Raw genomic sequence first — 20,645 nt, forward strand, 5'->3', positions numbered from 1 at the left:
TTGATCTTGGCCTGCCATGTACTCTAGATGCCATTTTAGCAGATGACCCACGAGCAGCTGCTCGCATTCTTCATTTTATCAACTTGACAAACCTCTCTAAGGACATTTGATTCCGCTGTTTTTTTTTTTTTTTTTTTTTTTTTTTTTTTTTTTTTTTTAAATCCTATGCCTGTCAGTCTGTCTTTTATCATGTTTTCCCTTTTAGTTGCTGTTTTAAACTTGTGCCTCGTGGTGCATTCCTAACGTAGTCTGGGCGCTAATGACCATTGAAGTTGTGCGTCCTAAAACCACAAAAAAAAAAAAAAAAAGGTCCTGTCAGCCTGAGGCTCTTTCAAAGGTACAGACGTATGCAAATCAATCACATGTTTGCAGATGCTGAAGCAGTTCTCTCAAGAACTGTATAATCTTGGCAGTATGGTAGCCGCAAAGGCAAATGCGCATTTCTGTGGACCTGCCTGATGTTTGCAGTTACCCGTTTTGACACTCACTGCAGAGAGCACGATACAATTTGTTGAATGTTGAGACACATTTCAGCATTGATAGTCACCCTTCCTGCGTGAAATTCCTCAAAAAGAAGGCCATATATGTCTCTCTGAGGAGAGGGTAGTGCAAATTGCCTTTGTGGGTGTTGCCACGCCGAACATCTTCAGAGGCAGAGGACATGGAAGCTCCCAACTTGAGGCGGAACTCCTTTGATTTGGTCATGTATGCACCATCACTACCCTTTCTATCACTGTTGCCTGTGTAAGGCTTTAAGTGGTTGAGAAGTGCCTTCCTCTGACACTCTGAGTCATTAGGTTCTCAGAACACCCAGTGGGAACTGATTTTTACCAAGTTATTTTTACCACTTAATGGTGCACAGTACTGTATGCTGTTCTACATAAAATAGTCTCCCTATGATGGTGATTGATAGGAAGCCTGCACACATTCAGTGCAACCTATTTCGTCATTCAGTGGAATCTTTTTGCTTATCAGTGGAACTTGACTACTTCCTTAAAACATTTTTCAGAATATTGATCTTCAATTCTGAGCCTTTCAGCTATATTATTTTAGTACTGCTATGTAGTGCTTAAATTTATCTGCAGAGTGGTGCATTGATAAACAGAAAACAAGTACTGCAGATGACTTACTTCAGTTAGGAGATGGTTTTGGATTCTAGGAGTTGGTGAATAACTAAAGGTGCAGATAAAATTTTGTTTTGTGTCACTTCAAAAATTTTCTTATGTCTGGAATATTTCATAACAGCTCATCACCACTCTGAGATATACTGAGCCAAGTGGCCACAGCCACAATCACATCTATAACCTTTCAACAATCAATAAATTTATTACTTCACAGAAAATGTAATTAGTTGCCTTTTCGTTACAGGCTTCTTGTGACAAACATGTCTACATCCATAGCTAAGTGGCCAGCACAGCTGACCCCCGTGCAGAGGGCCTGTGTTAGTTTCCGCACTGTTTCGGAAATTTTATCCTCACGGGGCATGGGTGTTGCCACTGTCCTCATTGTTATTTAATCATCATTGACACCCAAGTCACTGAAGTTACATCCACAACAAAAAGACCGTTGGAAAGTTTGCTTTTGGTTAACAAGGCCAGTGTTAAAAATAAATGCACACGCACATGCACGCAGTTCACATGTAGAGGATTACAGTCCCTGGAAGCTGGAGCCCGAATGAGATCAGCAGTGAATTGTGGAAGAGGCAACTGGTTGGGGGTAAGAGTAGGCTGGGGATTATACGAGAAGGGATAGCAGGATAGGAGTGGGGGATGGTAAAGTGCTGCTGAGAATGTGCAGGGATGTGGTGGAGAGTAGGGCAAGTAGGTACAATTGAGAGGTTAGATGGAGGGTGGGGGAGAGAGGGGGTAGCAGAAAAGGAGAGAAGTAAAAGGTCTGGGTGCATTAGTGGAATGAGGGTTGTGTAGTGCTGAAATGGGGAGAGGGAAGGAGCTAGACAGTTAAGGACAATGACTAACGAAGGTTGAGGCCAGAAGGGTTATGAGAACATAGTATATATTGTAGGGAGAGTTCCCATCTGTGCAGTTCAGAAAGGCTGATGTTGGTGGGAAGGATCCAAATGGCACAGGCTGCAAAGCAATCACTGAAATGAAGTATGTCATGTTGGGTGGCATGTCCAGCAACAGGGTGATCAGTTTGTCGGTGGGCATTCATGAGAACAGACAGCTTGTTTGTTGTCATGCCCATGTAGAATGCAGCGCAGTGGTTGCAGCTTAGCTTTTAGATCACTATATAACTGTTCTTTCATGAAGTTTCTTGAGTATCTTCAGATTTGTTAATTTTATTCAGTAATTATTCTTAAATATAATCACACATACTTCATTTTGTATTATTTGAATTATTTCTATATGAGAAATTGTGGATTTACATTGCTTAAAACAGTGAAGTATGTGGCACTTGCATGTTTTTGTCAGAAATTATTAGCTTCACCAATTATAATACTTAATTTCAGAATGAAAAAAATAAAAAAAAAACAGTGGTCAACATTCAGGGTTATGACAGGAGTGACTGTTGCAAGCAAAGAAGTCTAGTAAACATGATGTCTAAAATGCATACATAACAGCTATTAACACTTCATCTTTGATACTGTGGAACAAATCCCTTCTGCTGCAAGCTCTTTGCTTTCCATGTTTTTGGTGGAGGTACTGTGGACGAAAACAATGGAAACATTGTGAAGTAAACCTAATAATGAGACAGGAATGTGGGTAAGCTACTATGAACAACATAGTGACTGCATTATCACCGAGTGAAGTGGCACAGTGACTGGCACACTGGACTCGCATTCGGGAGGATGGCGGTTCAACCCGTGTCCAGCCATCCTGATTTAGGTTTTCCGTAGTTTCTCTAAATCACTTCAGGCAAATGCTGGGATGGTTTCTTTCAAGGGGCATGGCTGACTTCCTTCCCCATCCTTCCCTAATCCGATGGAACCGATGACCTCGCTATTTGCCCCCCTCCCAAATCAACCAACTAACTGCAGTATCGTAGCAAAGATATATATGAAGCCCACACCCACCACTGTAGGAGATGAACATTTGTGGTAGGGAACTGGAATTGATAGCAGGAAAAGGAAGAGAAGGAAAAATAGTAGGTGAATGTGGACTGGGGGAAGGGAACAAAGGAGAAAGCCGCCTGGTAGAATTCTGCTCAGAACATAATTTTAGTCATCACTAATACTTGGTTTAAGAATCATGAGAGCAGGCTGTTCACATGAAAGAGATCTCAAGATAATAAGAGAGATTTTAAACCAGCTTTTAAATTGTAAGTAGTTTCCAGGGGCAGATGTGGACTCTGACCACAATTTACTGGTTATGAACTGTAGATTAAAACTGAAGATATTGCAGAAAGGTAGTAAATGATGGAGATGGGACCTGGACAAGTTGTTGAGAGTTTCAGAGGAAGCATTATGCAATGATCTACTAGAACAAGGGAAAGGAATACAAGAGAGGGACTGATGACAGATGTTAAGTCCCATAGTGCTCAGAGCCAAAACAGGAGAGGATCAGTGGGTAGCTTTGACAGATGAAAACTGAAGGCCGCAGTTTATGAAATACATAATCCATAAGAACCTGATTTAATGGTCTCCATGTTTCTATAAGAGCAGGCATTGTGTGAAGCATAAATTGCAGAACTGTCTTTTCCACACATTCCGACGATCCTGTGACACCTTCTTGACTGTCCAGTACAACTTTGCTTTTTGTCTGAAAGATAACAATTAAGCAACTTACCTGCTTCACCACTTATACCTAGATATGTAGCTTTGTGTAAAAGTATTTGATGACTGATGCAGTCAAAAGCTTTTGATAGATCACACAATATTTCACCCATCTTCATCTCTTTGTAGATGGACTCTGACATTGGCAGAAAATACAAATATTGCGTCTTCTCTTGATAACCCCCTTTTGAAATCCAAACTGACTTTCGCCATTGCAGATATTGTGCTGGCTGAGGTGCTGTGGAAAAACTTATCAGCCATGAGACTGGCTGATAGTTTGCAATATCTGCCTTCTGTCTCTCTTCTTATACAGAGTTTCATAGCTGCATACTTCAGCTTTTCAGGAACTATTCCTTGCTTAAGTGATACATCAGAAATGTGACAAAGGGTTTTACTTACTTGGCGGCGGCGGCGGTGGCGGCAGCGGCAGCAGCAGTATTATTTTAATAATTCGCTATACATATTGTCAATTTCAGGAGGTTGTTACTTTTCAGGGATTAATGATTTTCAGTTTCCAGAGTAGTGACTGTTATTACTGAGATCTGTTGTGTTGTGCTGGGTACACTGGCTTGAAGGAATTCATCACTTGATTTATGGAGCCTTCAGGTCCTATTTGTTCTGTTAAAAAAATGTTTGTTGAATATATGAGCATCTGGTTTTTGATCACTAACAGTGCAACCCTCATTTTTATTTGGTTATTTGCATTGCAAACTGGGCTTTTCGCTGTTTCCTTATTTGCAGAATTCCAGACAGTTTTTACTGTATTGTTTGAGTGGTTAATTTCTGCCTTAAAGAACACGTTCTTTGGTGCCTGTATCATTTTGTTAAGAATCTGCAATGCCTAATCGTATTCAGATTATTTTATCTCTTGGTTGCTACGCAATACTCCCTTTTCGTTCTACAAGAGATTTTGATGTCGATTAATCCAAGGCCTTGAACCTGATATGACAATTTCCCCTCACTAACTCTGTAGGTAATATTTTTTCAGACAGGTATGTAATTTCATTGATAAATATATTAAATTTGTATTTGACATCAGCAGTTGCGTATACAGGAGTTCAATCCACAGGCTGTAGTTGATGTTTAAAGTTTCCCATGGTGTGTTTGTTAATAACATTAATGTTTCTCCAAATGAAATTTATTTTCTTTGTATGTTCATTTGATTTAAGATGGAGAATTGTCCATCATGATCAGACAGGCAATTTATATTGTTTTCACAGTTACATGCATCCTTCCCTAAAAATATGTTACCAAAGTAATACTAGAACTGGCTGTTACTCTAGTTGGACTGGCACTAACTTTTAAGAGGACATCAGGTGCTGAAGATCTCTTCTGTTTTTTATTCTGTGTTAAAAAGTCCATGTTAAAGTCACCAATTGCAATGAATGGTTTAATTTTTCTAGACAGATAGGACAAGTGATTCAATGCGTGTCAGAAAAGAGCATTCAGATATCCAGCAGGTGCCCTGTAAATTGATGAATAATAATTGATAAATTGATAAAATATTGATAAATAATAATTGATAAATAATAATTGAAAATAATTGATAAATAAATGTTGCACTATCTGCTGTTATCTTGATTGACCATTCCTTCTGGGACACCTAGTATATTTTTACAGTTACAGGATCAAAAAATTTGAGAGTATTAGGATCTTCATTAAATTTTCAGATCTTGTAATATATTATAAGCTATGTGTGAAGACTGTTTCTTCAATCATCTGGAATGTTGTTCAGTGGCAAATCAAACATGGGTTGTGGTAAAGAATGTGCACTGTCTGGACAAGTTGCTGTTGTTTTACCACCTCCACCCACAGCCTCTAAACATACTACTGTGCATTCCACTTGCGATGAATTCTCAGAGTTAATTGTTCCTCACATGGGAACGACAAGATGACACATGCTGATTTTGCTTCTTGCCACATTTTGCTGCTGCCAGGGCGAGAGTCAGTGGGTATTACGTCTGAAATGTGAAATTGGGACTGTGTGTGCCGAGTCCAAGGTTCCCGATCACAGTAACAGGACTCCAAAGATTTGTGGTTTGTTCCTTTTCAGTCTGTCGCTGCTGCTGTTTTTAGACCAAATACTGGTTTGATGCAGTGCTGCACAGTAGCTGATCCTGTAAGAGTGTCATCATCTGTGGGTAACAACTGGTGCCTACATTCCTTTGAGCCTGTTTACTGTAGTCAAGCCCCTCTACAATTTTTACCCTCAACTATTTCCTTTCTTACCATATGAACCACTCCTAAGAGGCCTCAAGATAACCATTCTTGTAGTCTGCTTGTACCATAAATCTCATCCCTCTTCTCTTCTGTTGAGTACATCTTCATTAGTCACATGATATAATCACAAACATGCTTGTGTAACACAACATTTTAGAAACTGCTCTTTTCTCTGCTGCTTATTGTCCATGGTTCATGTCTGTAGAAGGCTATACACAAGACAAATTCTTTCATAAGACTGGCTAACACACCAATTTATATTCAGTATTAATAGTTTCTCCATTCCAGAAAAGTTTTTCCTGCTTCTATTGTCAGTGTTCATTTTATATCTTCCTTTTGGCCATCAGTTACTTTGATGGCCAACTGGCAAGTCATCTACTAGTGTTAGTGTCAAATGACCTAAACTAATTGTCAGTATTGACTGATTTAATTAAACTATTCTCCATTATCCTTTGTTTTATTTTTTCTTGGTTCATTGTGTAACATTTTTGAGGCACTATTTGTTGCATTTTCCAAGTCCTTTGCTGTTTGTCAAAACTATGCCATTGCCAAACTTCAGATATTATTTTTTGTGCTTGAACTTCAGTCTTTTCTTCTAATGTTAGAACTATAATGGTATAATAATTGAAAATGAAATCTGCAGTAATCTTAAATCATCTCTGTGGATGTTCATATTGGGTCTTACAAAATATATTGAAAAGTCTGCTTAGAATACAGGACATCTTCTGAAATGTTGTATATATTAATTAGGCACATAATCTGTTAATTTAATATGTTTGGAGACAATGGAAGATGCATATTCAGTTGCTTGTATGATTTCATTGGCCTGAAGCACAGAAGTTTAGAAGATTGTTTCCTAGTTGGATCATCTATGAGCTGTTAATGAACAAACTCTATAAAATTTATCCCTCTTCAGAATGTAAAGACTGAAGACATTAACTGTTACAATAATTCATAATTTTTTAATGTTAACATTTCTATTTTAGACAGTGTTGTATGTATTCAATCATTTTGCTTCAAAGTACTTGACAACGTTTTGTCTTGTAATGCTGTTACCTTTATGTTAAAATCTCCTTTGAGGATGGCATTTGTTAATTTTATAGCCATTTTTTATTTTGTGCTGTGCCATGCAATGCATATGATGACTGAAGTATGTACCAGCTAAATATGGTAACTTGTCTTATTAACTGTACCTCAGCTCATTTTCTAAAATGTGCAGCCTTTTGCTATTTACACATGTTTTCCATTAAAATTGTAACAGCAGAATGGATAGCAAATAACAAAATTGTACTTATGCGTATAGTGAGTAGCAGGAAGAATAAGTTACTAAATTTTTAGTCGGTGTGCTACATTTAGTACACGGAGCTTCTACCTCTGGTGGTAACAGTGACTCCAGCCCATCTACCAAAGATGAACTGAGTTCAGATGACAGATATGGGTGGGGTCACCCCATGTCACTTCACCTCTGTGCTAGAATCCATCAATTGTAGTGGTGCATCAGTCTCTTGGCAAATGCTCAACCCTGTGTGTTCAGTGTGTGAGAGGTTGGGAAAACATGCTAGGTGTCGAACTTTCCTGAGAGAGTGTCATAGAGACCTTTAAACTTAGCTATGACCACTGCCCTTACACAGCAGAAATGTAATGACCACTGGCCAAATTACTACTACGTGAACTGTACATGACTGTATTGTGTAACAGATGACACCCAGTGGTAACATTTGTTGTTGTTGGAGTGTCCACACGTAGGTACCTCCATCACAGTGCTGCGTGCAGAACCAGGCTCCTCTGAAAAGGTGTGGTGCCTTTGCTGTGACGGGTGCTGTCAGTGTCTGCATCACTGTTGGTGTGCCCTCTCTGTCAGAGGAAGCCCCGATGGTCACAGTGCTGCTAGACTATAGCTCTGAGACATCGTCATCCTATCCCAGCCGAACCATAAACCAAGGTCTTGATAGGCCACAATGGTGCTCCTATCAAATTTTGATACATGCTGGTTTTCCCTCTTACACAATGCATAGGTTGATCTTTTTACAAACAACTGGCATTCAGATATGACATCTGAATGAGAAGTCCACTGTGGAATCTTTCTTTATATAGCGTTTCCCAGGAGAAATGGTCAGAATTCAGGGATATGGCGGGAATGGTCATTTCAAGCAGAAAAGTCTAAGTAAATGTGAACTCTAAAATGTGTAACTTAAGAGCTATGAGTGGTATAGATTCATGGTCTGGGGGTAGCATCTTTGACTAGCAATCAAACTGACCTGGACCCCAGGTTTGAACACTGCCACTGTTTAAATTTTGAATAAAAAAAATCATCAGCAATGCAGCCAAAATTCTGCTGACAGCCTTGTCAAAGAGGATGGAGGAGTGGACAGAGGTTTAGGGCACTCTCTTGCTCTCATGTTGAGAACTGCCTGTAAAAAGTGGAAGAATCAGCAGTGGTCATGTGATATGAGGATGCAAAGGGCAATTAAAGATATATAATGTGCATGCCTGTGACATTTGGCCTGTAAAAAAAAGTGTCATGATGAACTTGCCATTGGGAAGATGTTGTAGGCTAGTTCCTCATCCTGATCTCCAGTAGGGGATTGAAAAGGAGGAGGTGACTGTGAGAATAAAATATAGCAAATGAAAGTGTAATGTTCTGAGCATCAGGGCATGGAATGTCAGAAGTTTGAATGTGGTACAGAAATTAGAAAATCTGAAAAGAGAAACGTACAAGCTCAATCTGGGTATAGTGGGGGTCAATGAAACGTAGAATGAAGAAGGGTTTCTGCTCAGACAAGTGTCACATAATATCAACAGCAGCAGAAAATGGTGTAATGGGAGCAGGATTTTTAGGATCAACAGCAAACCAACACCAATAACAATAGGTATAGGTGCTGACACTCAGAAGATGAAAAGGTAGAGACGGTTTATGAGGATATTGAATGGGTACTACAGTATGTAAAGGGAGATGAAAACCTAATAGTCATGGGGGACTGAAATTCAGTTGTGGGGAAAGGAGTAGAAGAAAGAATTACGAGTGAATATGGGCTGGGTAGTAGGAATGAGAGGGAAGAAAGACTAATGGAGTTGTGCAATAAATTTTTGCTAGTAATACTGAATATTCCGTTTAAGAATCACAGCAGGAGGAAGAGGAGGTATACTTGGGAAAGGCCAGGAGATACAGAAAGATCTGCTAGATTGCATCATGGTCAGGCAGTGATTCTGAAAGCAGGTTGTAAGGCATACCCAGGATACAAGCTCAGTTCACAATTCAGTAATGATTAAGAGGTGACTGAAGTTTGAGATAATTTAGGAAGAGTCAATGTGAAAAGAAATGGGTTGCGGAAGTACTAAAGAATGAAGAAATAAACTTGAAGTTCTGAGGTTGAAGATACTGCAATAATGAATACCTCAGTAGGCAGTTCAATTGAAGAGGAGTGGACGTATCTAAAAAGGGTAATCACAGGAACTCGAAAGAAAAACATTGATACCAGGAAGATAACTGAAGAAACCATGGGTAGCAGAAGAAATACTTCAGCTACTTTATAGAAGAAGGCAGCACAAAAATATTCAGGGATATTCAGGAATACAGAGACGCAAGCCAATTGTGTTGTGTTGTGTTATGTTATTCAGTCCAATGACTGGTTTGATGCAACTCTCCATGCTACTGTACCCTGTGCAAGCCTCTTCATCTCTTGAGTAACTGCTGCAACCTACAGCTTTCTGGATCTGCTTAGTGTATTCATCTCTTGGCCTCGCTCTGATTTTTACCCTTCAATTTTCCCTCCAATACTAAATTGTTGATCCCTGGATGCCTCGGAATGTGTCTTACCAACTGATCCCTTCTTCTAGTCAAGTTGTGCCATAAATTCCTCTTCTCCCCAATTCTGTTCAGTACCTCGTCATTAGTTACGTGACCTACCCATCTAATCTTCAGCATTCTTCTGTAGCACCACATTTCCAAAGCTTCTATTCTCCTCTTGTGTAAGCTGTTTATTGTCAATGTTTCACTCTCATACAAGGCTACACTCCATACAAATACTTTCAGAAAAGACTTCCTGATACTTAAATCTATACTGGATGTTAACGAAGTTCTCTTCTTCAGAAACGCTTGCATTGCCATCACCAGGCTACCTTTTATGTCCTCACTACTTTGACCATCATCAGTTATTTTGCTGCCCAAATAGCAAATCTACTGCTTTAAGCATCTCATTTCCTAATATAATTCCCTCAGCATCACCTGATTTAATTAGACTACATTCCATTATCCTTGTTTTACTTTTGTTTGTGTTCATCTTACATGTTCCTCTCAAGACTGTCCATTCCATTCAATTGTTCTTCTGTCTCTGTCTCTGAGAGAATTACAATGTCGTCAGCAAACCTCGAGGTTTTTATTTCTTCCCCCTGGATTTTAATTCCTACTACAAATTTTTCTTTCGTTTCCTGTACTGCTTGCCCAGCATACAGACAAAATAACATTGGGGATAGGCTACAACCCTGTCTCACTCCCTTCTCAACCACTGCTTGCCTTTCATATCCCCTTGCCTCCTGTAACTGCCATCTGGTTTCTGTACAAATTGCGAATAACTTTTCGCTCCCTGTATTTTACCCTGACCACCTTCAGGATTTGAAAGAGAGTATTCCAGGCAACATTATTAAAAGCTTTCTCCAAGTCTACAAATGCTAGAAACATAGGTTTGCCTTTCCTTAACCTACCTTCTAAGGTAAGCCATAGGGTCGGTATTGCCTCGCGTGTTCTAAATTTCTATAGAATCCAAACTGATCTTCCCCAAGATTGGCTTCTACATTTTTCCATTCATCTGTAAAGAATTCATGACTTATTAAACTGATAGTTCAGTAATTTTCACATCTAGCCACATCTGCTTTCTCTGGAATTTGAATCACATCCTGCTCACCAGATAGAAGAGTTTTGTCTTGGCTGGCTTTCCCAAGGCTGACAGTAGTTCTAATGGAATGTTGTCTACTTCTGGGGCCTTGTTTCGACTTAGGCCTTTCAGTGCTCTGTCAAATTCTTCATGCAGTATCATATCTTCATCTTCGTCCTCTTCCATTTCCATAATATTGCCCTCAAGAACATCTCCCTTGTATAGACCCACTATATACTCCTTCCACCTTTCTGCTTTCCCTTCTTTTCTTAGGACTCGTTTTCCATCTGAGCTCTTGATATTCATGCAAGTGGTTCTCTTTTCTCTAAAGGTCTCTCTAGTTTTCCTGTAGGCAGTATCTATCTTACCCCTAGTGAGACAAGCCTCTACATCCTTACATTTGTCCTCTACCCAGCCCTGCTTAGCCATTTTGCACTTCCTGTCGATCTCATTTTTGAGACGTTTGTATTCCTTTCTGCTGCTTCCTTTACTGCATTTTTATACTATCTCCTTTCATCAGTTAAATTCAATATCCCTTCCGTTACCCAAGAATTTCTACTATACCTTATTTTTTTACCTATTTGATTCTCTGCTGCCTTCACTAATTCATTCCTCAAAGCTACCCATTCTTCTTCTACTGTATTTCATTCCCCCATTTTGTCAATCATTCTGTAATGCTCTCTCTGAAACTCTCTACAACCTCTGGTTCTTTCAGTTTATCTGGTACCATCTCTTTAAATTCCCACCTGTCTGCAGTTTCTTCAGTTTTAATCTACAGTTCATAACCAATAGATTGTGGTCCCTGGAAATGTCTTGCAACTTAAAATCCAGTTCCAAAGTCTTTGTCTTACCATTATATAATCAATCTGAAACCTTCTGGTGTCTCCAGGTCTCTTCCACGTATGCAACCTTCTTTCATGAGTCTTAAACCAAGTGTCAGCTATGATTAAGTTATGCTCTGTACAAAATTCTACCAGGTGGCTTACTCTTCCATTCCTTACCCCAGTCCACATTCACCTACTATTTTTTCTTCTCTTCCTTTTCCTACTACCAAAGTCCAGTCCCTTAACTATCTGAATAATTTCTTTTATCTCATCATACATTTCTTCGATCTCATCATCATCTCCAGAGCTAGTTGGCATTTATACTTGGACTGCTGTGGCAGGCATGGGCTTTGTGTCTACCTTGGCTACAATAATGCATTCACTATGCTGTTCGTAGTAGCTTATCTGCTTTCTTATTTTTTATTCATTATTAAATCTACTCCTGCATTACCCCTATTTGATTAATTATGTATTCATAATCTTGTATTTACCCGGCCAGAGGTCCTGTACCTCCTGCCACCAAACTTCACCAATTCCCACTGTATCTAACTTTAACCTATCCATTTCCCTTTTCAAATTTTCTAACCTACCTGCCCATCTCATATTCCACGCTCCAATTTGTAGAACGTTAGTTTTGTTTCTCCTGATAACGATGTCCTCCTGAGTAGTCCCCACCTGGAGATCTGAATTGGGGACTATATTACCTCTTCAATATTTTACCCAAAGGATGCAATCATTATTTAATCATACAGTAAAGCTGCATATCCTCAGGAAAAATTACGGCTGTAGTTTCCCCCTTGCTTTCAGCCTTTTGCAGTACCAGCACAGCGGTGCTGTTTTGGTTGATGTTACAAGGCCAGTTCAGCTAATCATTCAGACTGTTGCCACTGCAACTGCTGAAAAGGCTGCTGCCCCTCTTCAGGAACCACACCTTTGTCTGGTGTCACAACAGGTACCCCTCTGTTGTGGTTGCATCTATGGTTCAACTATCTGTATCACTGAGGCATGTGAGCCTCCCCACTGACGCCAAGGTCCTCGGTTCAGGGTGGAAAGACACAAGCCATTTAGGAATCAAATAAACAGGAAGTGCAGAGAAGCTAAGGGAAGAAATTGAAAAAGAAATGATTGATTGGAGGACTCACTCAGCATGTAGAAAAGTTAAAGGAATCTTTGGTGGAATTAAAAGCAACAACAATAGCCTTAAGAGTGCAATGGGAATTCCACCATTAAATGCAGAGGAGACCACAGATATATGGAAAGAGTGCATTGAAGGCCTCTAAGAGGGGGAGACTTGTCTGATGACTAGATAGATGAAAAAAATAGGAGAGGTAGGGGATCCAGTATTAGAATAAGAACTTAGGATGACATAAGATCAAATAATACAGAAGAGATACACAACACTCTGCCAGAATTACTAAAATCATTGGCAGAAGTGGCAAGAAAATGATTACTCACGTTGGTGTGTAGAATGTATGAGACTGGTGATACACGGTTAGACTTTTGGAGAAACATCAACGATGTTGCTTTCCATTAGAACATTCTAAATGAGGTACTAGCAGTAATGGGCTGCCCGGGTGGCTGACTAGTGGGATAAGGATATCATGTAGAACAAAGTGGGAATTATATCAGAATGTTAGAAGTAGTCGCAATCAAGCTACGGTAGCCCATTACAAACAGTATTGTAAGGTGCTTAAAATTCTTATTAGGAAGGTAAAGAGTATGTGGTATGCAAATAGATTAGCTAATTCACAGGATAAAATTAAAACCATATGGTCAGTTGTGAAGGAAGTGTCTGGTCAGCAGCACAAGGTCGACGATATAAAGTCAGTTCGCAATAAAAATATTTCTGTTACTGATAAATCAGACATATGTTCAGTATTTAACAATAATTTTCTGAGCATTGTTGGTGAATTAAATAAAAATTTAGTTTATACCGGAAATCATATAACTTTCTTGGCAAATGCCTTTCCGAGATTGATGTCTGAAATACTCCTCTGTGATACAGACAAGGGGAAGATTGAGTCAATAATTAAATCACTGAAGACTAAGGACTCTCATGGTTATGATGAAGTGCCTAGCAGAATATTAAACTACTGTGCTGCACATGTTAGCCCTGTATTTAGCCATATTTGTAATTTTTCCTTTAGGAATGATCAGTTTCCTGAGCGATTAAAGTACCCAGTAGTAAAGCCACTTTATAAAAAGGGAGAAAGGGATAATGTAGATTATTTTAGACCTATTCCTATGCCATCAGTGTTTGCAAAAGTTATTAAAAAGGCTGTGTATGTGAGGATAATTGATCATTTTTTATGACACGATTTGCTATCAAATATACAGTTTGGCTTCAGAAGTCGTTTAACAACTGAAAATGCTATGTTCTCATTTCTCTGTGAGGTACTGGATTGGCTAAACAAAAGATTTCAAACACCTGGCATATTTTTTGATTTAACTAAGCCATTTGATTGTGTTGATCACAAAATATTGCTCCAGAAGTTGGACCATTATGGAATACGGGGAGTAGCTCACAATTGGTTCACCTCTTACTTTAGCAACAGGCAGCAAAAGGTCATTATTCAGAATGTTGATAACGGCTGTGATGTGGGGTCTGAGTGGGGTACTGTCAAGTGGGGGGTGCCCCAGGGCCACTCCTGTTCCTTATTTATATAAATGATATGCCCTCTAGTATTATGGGTAACTCTAAAATATTTCTGTTTGCTAATGACACTAGCTTGGTAGTAAAGGATGTTGTGTGCAACATTGGCTCAGTTTCAAATAGTGCAGTACATGACCTAAGTTCATGGCTTGTAGAAAATAAACTAATGCTAAATCACAGTAAGACTCAGTTTTTACAGTTTCTAACACACAATTCAACAAAAACTGACATTTTAATTTCACAGAATGGGCATATGATTAGTGAAACTCAACAGTTCAAATTTCTAGGTGTTCAGATAGATAGTAAGCTTTCCCCACAACATAATATCATTGGCAAATAACTTCATCTCCCTCTATGACTGTCTTTTGTATCTTCCAAGATTTCATCCATCGCCATTGTAAATAATAATGGTGACACCACACTTCCTTGTCTCAACCTTGTAACACCCTTAATGAATCAGTTCTTCTGCTTTGTCTGGACACAGCTGAAGCTTTTGTCATACAGTCCTCTCTGTGGTTTCCCATAACATTTCTTTGTGGATGCTATCTTATGCCTCCACTCAGTCAATTTATAGAGCAAGAACCAATTCATTTTGCCAATTCATTTTTATTAAGGAAACTACAATAAATCACAAACAGTAACACACTCTTCAAAAACACAAAACAATAAGGATTTCTTCTGCGGATCAAACAAATGACAACTAATTCCCACAATCAGAGTTGCCTTCAACTCTATACCCCTACAACTGTTCCATGTCGAAGCCAGTTGTTAGCAGCTGGTAGATAGCCTAATATGACAGAAGCAACATATCACAATCATTGCAGAAGAGAGGATGGTTGAGATGGCACTGGAATGGCTGATCACCTTGGGCACTTGGCGAGTTGAGAATCACCTGCTGAATGGCCAGGTGCCGGTGTATGCAGGCCCGGGTAGAAGGATATTTCTGCAACTATTTGCACGCAAGTGATTGCCAGGAAATACTTCGTTGATTGTCGTGCCTCCTTCCTCTGCTGCTGGTTGATGCCCTCTGTTGGACATTGGCCGCACGTACTTGTTTGTTGTCAACTGTGGTACTTGCTTGTAAACATTCTTGTGTCAGCCAGACTTTGCAGTGGAATCGGCAACCCACATCACTGTTCTGTCTGCGGTGTTGCCACTGCAGTAGGCATCTGTGGTGACTGCAGCAGTCATCATCGGATCTTTCCCACAAGCCCAGTGCCTTTCCACCAACTGTCTTACACTAAAGATTGGGGCCAGCATCGATTTACGGTATTGAAAGCTATGCTACTGATCTTCTAATTGACATTCCAGTTTTCTGTCAGTCTTCTTTCCAGTATCATCTCTATTGTTTTCACTATTTTTGATAAGAGTGTGACTCGCCTATAGTTGTCATGTACTTTTCTTTCTCTTTCCTTGAACACTGAACGTATCAGGAATGGTGGAGTGTTGCAAGAGTTATTAATCAACTCTACCTGACACACTCTGTCATTGGTAGTATGTTGATTCAAATTTAAGAACTTAAGTGTATATGGATTTTAATCAGATTGGGTTGGATGCCAGTGACCAGTTACTTCAGGGCAAATGAGCCACTCTCTCCATTTACCAGGGTGGACAGCATGCCAACGGCCATCTCATGTTTGTGAAATGCCACAAGTGCCACAAACCCCGTTATTTTGCCATCTAGTGAAAGAGGTGCTAAAGGATAGCACTGATAATCTGCTCTCACATGTACACACTGTAATTATGGAAATCCTAATCATATTGTGGGGTCCTGGGAAGTAAGTTTGGTTAGCCACAAAGAAAATGAAGAGCTGCAATAACTTTCAAATGTGTTTGAGTAGCACTTTGTCCTCTAGTAAACAGCAGTTACAATAGCAAGGGATTGACAGCTGTTTGGCACCTATTAAGACAAGAGCACATGAAAGACAGCCAAATACAAAAGACAGCAGTATCAGACAAACATCTAACCTTTGTGCCATGTATCATACTTCCATCCATATGTTAAATATGGTTCTTCTCTCTAATCAAAAATTCACTATGAAGAAAGCTGTACTTATGTTACCCATTTTAAGGACTCCAGAAATGGCTCAAGCACTGTACGTTAATGCAGTAACAACACACAAAAATAATATGTAAAGAAACTTTCATTTGCGTTAATCAATTTTACACTGCTGTGTGGGTCTGTTGATAATGATTCTATACTTCACTCTTTCTCGTCTCAATAAAGTATCAAGATTCAATACTACTGCCATGCAGCCACTTGACCATCTGTGTATTTAAACTTTTGAGGACACAACCATCAGAGATCTTACAAGCACCAAGGTGTGGGCTGAAATCTCTTACCCATCATGTTGAGACAGCATGACAGGAAATTGTGATCCTGCCATCATTCTAATAATCGACATAATTGGAAATGATACTTGTACACACATTCAAGGTCACTTCATACTCATACATGTTACTGCATATAATATTTGTAGAATAACCTGTTGCAACTTCGATCCTTTTTCAGACACTTGGAGCAGTATCCAAAAATGATAGTACTCCTAAAGTATTGTATTACAGCAGGAATGAACATTATTGCTGAGCGTTCATCTTTGCAACCTGCCTCTCTGGAAGCCCAAATAGCAGCTTCATCTTAAGATTGTGTCAACACCTTATCTGGTGCCCTCTGTACTGAACATATGCTTCTGTGCCGTTGAGTTGCAGTAGATGTATCCACTTTTGAAAGTTAATGAAAACGTATGAACTGAAACAGAGGAATCTTACTTATTAGGTATTGTCCTCTATCATGTTCCTGAGAGCACAGTTAAAATAAATATTTCTTAATGTGGAGGGCTAAGAGCTCTTGGGACTTTGTTATGTCTTTGTGCTACATGTCGATCTATTGCGTAACAGACGAGTATGGGAGTTCCCCTTTGGCTTAACTTTTCCGTGTGCTTTTAAGCTGATAAAAAGGTGTACCTATGCATAAGCCCTTCTGTAACAATTGAGATGTATTGTGTGTTCTAGTTCAGACGCCACACACACATAATTCCAGCTACTTCACTCTCACCTTCCTGCTCTAAGCAACTCACCGCCTTCCATACATAATGTTCAGTTGTCTGCCTGCCTGGTGTTCTTTCAAGTGCTCCCTCTTATGTTAACTGAAAGACAAAGTAAATAGATTCTTTCATGTCCCCTTATGGGTGCCATGTAAGTCTTCTATTTAAATTTTGTTGAAGCCTTTAGTTATTGGTATTATTATCAGAAGTAAGTAAAAATAAAAATGGAGGAGGCTGCATCGATACATTACTATGTAAAGTAGTTGCTAGATTATGTGCTTGGAATCATTATTCCTTTTCTCATTCTTCAGACTTGTATTTCTGAGTCTATGTGCTTCTTAGCAATCCATATAACCATTGTAGACCAGTAGATTAAGCCACCTTTATAATCTCCACTCTTATTTCATCTATTCCAGCTGCTTTTTCTGTTTTTATCCTGACAGTGTAATACCTATTGTGAGTATATTGTAATAATTTTTAGATACATTTACAGAATTCCTTTTGTATATCTGAAATGTAGAGCTATAATGTCAGGCCTTGCTCATGCATCACATTGTCTTTCAGCAAGGATACAGATTGTTGCTATTGTTTCTAGATACACACGGGAACATGGTTAGTAGACGGAAACCCACAGCTGATCTTGTTCGACATCGGGTCGGCTGCCTGGAAGATGGACGAGTACAAGCAGGAGCTGTGGGAAAAATGCCACCTAGGTGCACCACACCCCGATGTCGAGTGCAACGATGCCATCATACTCGGTTATCAAGTTGCACAGTTCATTGAAGAGGTTAGTATGGAATTTGTGTATGACAGCTGCATACTGGAACAGTATTTTTGGTAGTTATTGTGTACTGATTTGCTACAAGTAATAGTTACTGCTTTAGTTCAAAATTTATGCACAAATAATTTCAGCAATTTACAACAGGCCTATGTGATAAAGAACAAAGCTGTGGTTGTTACAGTTTCCAGGTGAAGCATGTAGGTGTATGTATTGTTGGTGAAAGAAAACTGTCAACTTTCTTATTATGTACTCCATTGTTTCTGTACCTTTTAGAGATAAGCTTTAGTATTAGTTAATTGCCTGTTCCTGACTTCCTTTTGCAGAGATGACTTACATTCATTAAAGTGGCATGATAGACTGCTGTAACAGAGACATGAAATGAAATGTCATTGAGAACACAGCAGGTGGAATAAAGAACATTTTCAAACAATGTATTATGAATGTATAATTTCTGGCTAATTGTATTACATCTTCTTCTTAATTTACACAGTTGACAAGAGCTCTCTCCCTGAGTGGCAGTAGTGTCTGAAGCACGTGTGGGATAATCACTGAAGGCATTTAGCTGAAGGGGCACTCACTCTTCTACTGGGGCACAACTGTTGCTTCATACATGATTCCCACTGTGGCTTCTTGACCAGAGTATAAATTCCATATGATGTAAATGAGGTGACCTGGTGCTCCTATGTTTTTGAGTACCTTCTATAATTTATTGTGGTGGACATACTTGAAGGTTTTGACATAGTCAGTAAAGCAGAGATACACATCTTTTCAGAATTCTCTTTCCTATAATACATCAAATGGTGGCAGTCTTATCTCTGGTCCCACTTCCTTTACCCCTTGGTCTTTGTGAAGCAAAATCCATTTTGTAAGAATTTAACATGACTTTGATATCATGTGAGATAAGTGCAATTGTGTGGTTAATTTGAACACTCTAGAAATCTCCCTCTTAAGAATCAGCTTTACTGAACTCTTCCAGTCTTTTGACCACTGTTGGGTTCTCCATATTTTCTGACACATTGAATGCAAAGCTTCCACTGAATTCTTTCTAATGGCTTTGAACAGTCCTGCTGGAATTCTGTTTGTCCACTAGCCTTGTTTTCAGCGTTATTTTGTTGGCCCATTTGACTTCATTCTCAAAACTATCTGGCTCTGGTTCTAAAATCACATTAACTTGGGGGATTCTTCCACTACAGCCATCGTGTGTCAGTGTTTCTTACAGTTCTCATGGCTAGTTAAGAGTCATGAGTTTAATCTGTCTCCTGTTCAAGTTCTCTCTCAAAACATTGCTTTGACATCATTTGCTTGACATATTTTTATTTTTGGATTGTAGTCCAATATTCTATGTTCTGCCTGCTGATCCAGCTATGTAGTTTTGATTTAACCATTGCCTTAGTGATGGTTGGACAGGTTCTGGTCCAATAAATGGAATCATTGTGCTTGCTGTGGCCAGACTATCAGCTTGTACATTGGTACTAATTCCTGAGTGATCAGGGATCCACAGCAGGTTTTCCTGTTCCTCCCCCCTCCCCCCATTTTCTCAAAAACTACTGGGTTCTGCATCAAAGTTTTGTCTTCAGATAAGTGTGAGATTGTCTTTTCTACATGACCCCCATCTGTTTCCCAGGGATTCCTTATAGGCCGTGGCATGTTTAACACTCATTTCAACCTCAAACTTAATATACATCTGTCAGATAAGGATGGTTCCTTCATCACATGCCACTAATATAACTACCCATTAGAGTGGATCCAAAACTTGTCAATTGCTTCTTCCCTTCTTCTGTTCCTGTAGGTAGGTTCCCTACCACTATTAAAGATTTCCAGATTATGTTCTAGTAAAAATTCAAGGAGGCACTCACCTCTGTTGCTTGTGTCACTAATCACTCTGCTATCATGAGCTGTGTACTTATCTCCTTGCTTCTTGTAAAGGTGTGTTGTCCTCATAAGGAAGGTAAGCTGAGGCCAAAACAATTTCCATTGTGCTTCCTTCTTCACATTGTTTCATCCTGATTGTTACTAAGTCCCTGGAACAGAAGTCTGCCATTGGCATAAATGAAATTCCATTCTCAACAAAAATACATGTTCTGGAGTTTTTTAGATTTCTGGCATAAATCAACTTTCCTCCAGTTTCTCAGAGCCCTGAAACACTGCCTTTTGTATCGAGAGGGTTCCTGGATCAAGGCCATGTCCACCTCCTGTCTTCTATAACAAATTAAATTTTGTCATTAGTCCTCGAGTGGCACATCGATTTTTGTAGCTCGAGTGGGTACGTGGTTAACTTTGTACACATGTAAAGAACTGCAGTCTTTGTTACCAAGTACTCGCGTATGAGCACAATCACAGTTTAGTCTCAGTTATTTAAACAACAATAAAATAAACTTAAATTATCTGAAGTAAATCACTGTTTAAACAATAATAAAATTTTCATTGCCACAAGTGTTACCCCAGAGTTATGAAACCCTCAGAGCATAAAACAGTGCAGCTGCATCAGATACCAACAAACTGATCATCTCTTAGACAAC

The 20,645-nt window shown here is 39.2% G+C and overlaps 1 protein-coding gene across 2 annotated transcripts in view; it reads left to right on the forward strand.

Annotated features, from left to right (window-relative positions):
• The window catches only part of LOC124711252 (glycogen [starch] synthase), a 128,803-nt gene that overhangs the window by 16,783 nt on the left and 91,375 nt on the right, over positions 1-20,645 (forward strand). For both annotated transcript variants that reach the window (XR_007005448.1, XM_047241222.1), the window contains exon 4: positions 17,941-18,132. Coding sequence is in view for 1 of the 2 variants with exons in the window: in XM_047241222.1 (XP_047097178.1) it covers positions 17,941-18,132 (192 nt within the window). In the remaining variant the exon portion in view is untranslated. The remainder of the gene's footprint in view (positions 1-17,940; positions 18,133-20,645) is intronic.

This window comes from Schistocerca piceifrons, chromosome 8 (assembly GCF_021461385.2).
Source record: "Schistocerca piceifrons isolate TAMUIC-IGC-003096 chromosome 8, iqSchPice1.1, whole genome shotgun sequence".
Lineage (NCBI taxonomy): Eukaryota > Metazoa > Arthropoda > Insecta > Orthoptera > Acrididae > Schistocerca > Schistocerca piceifrons.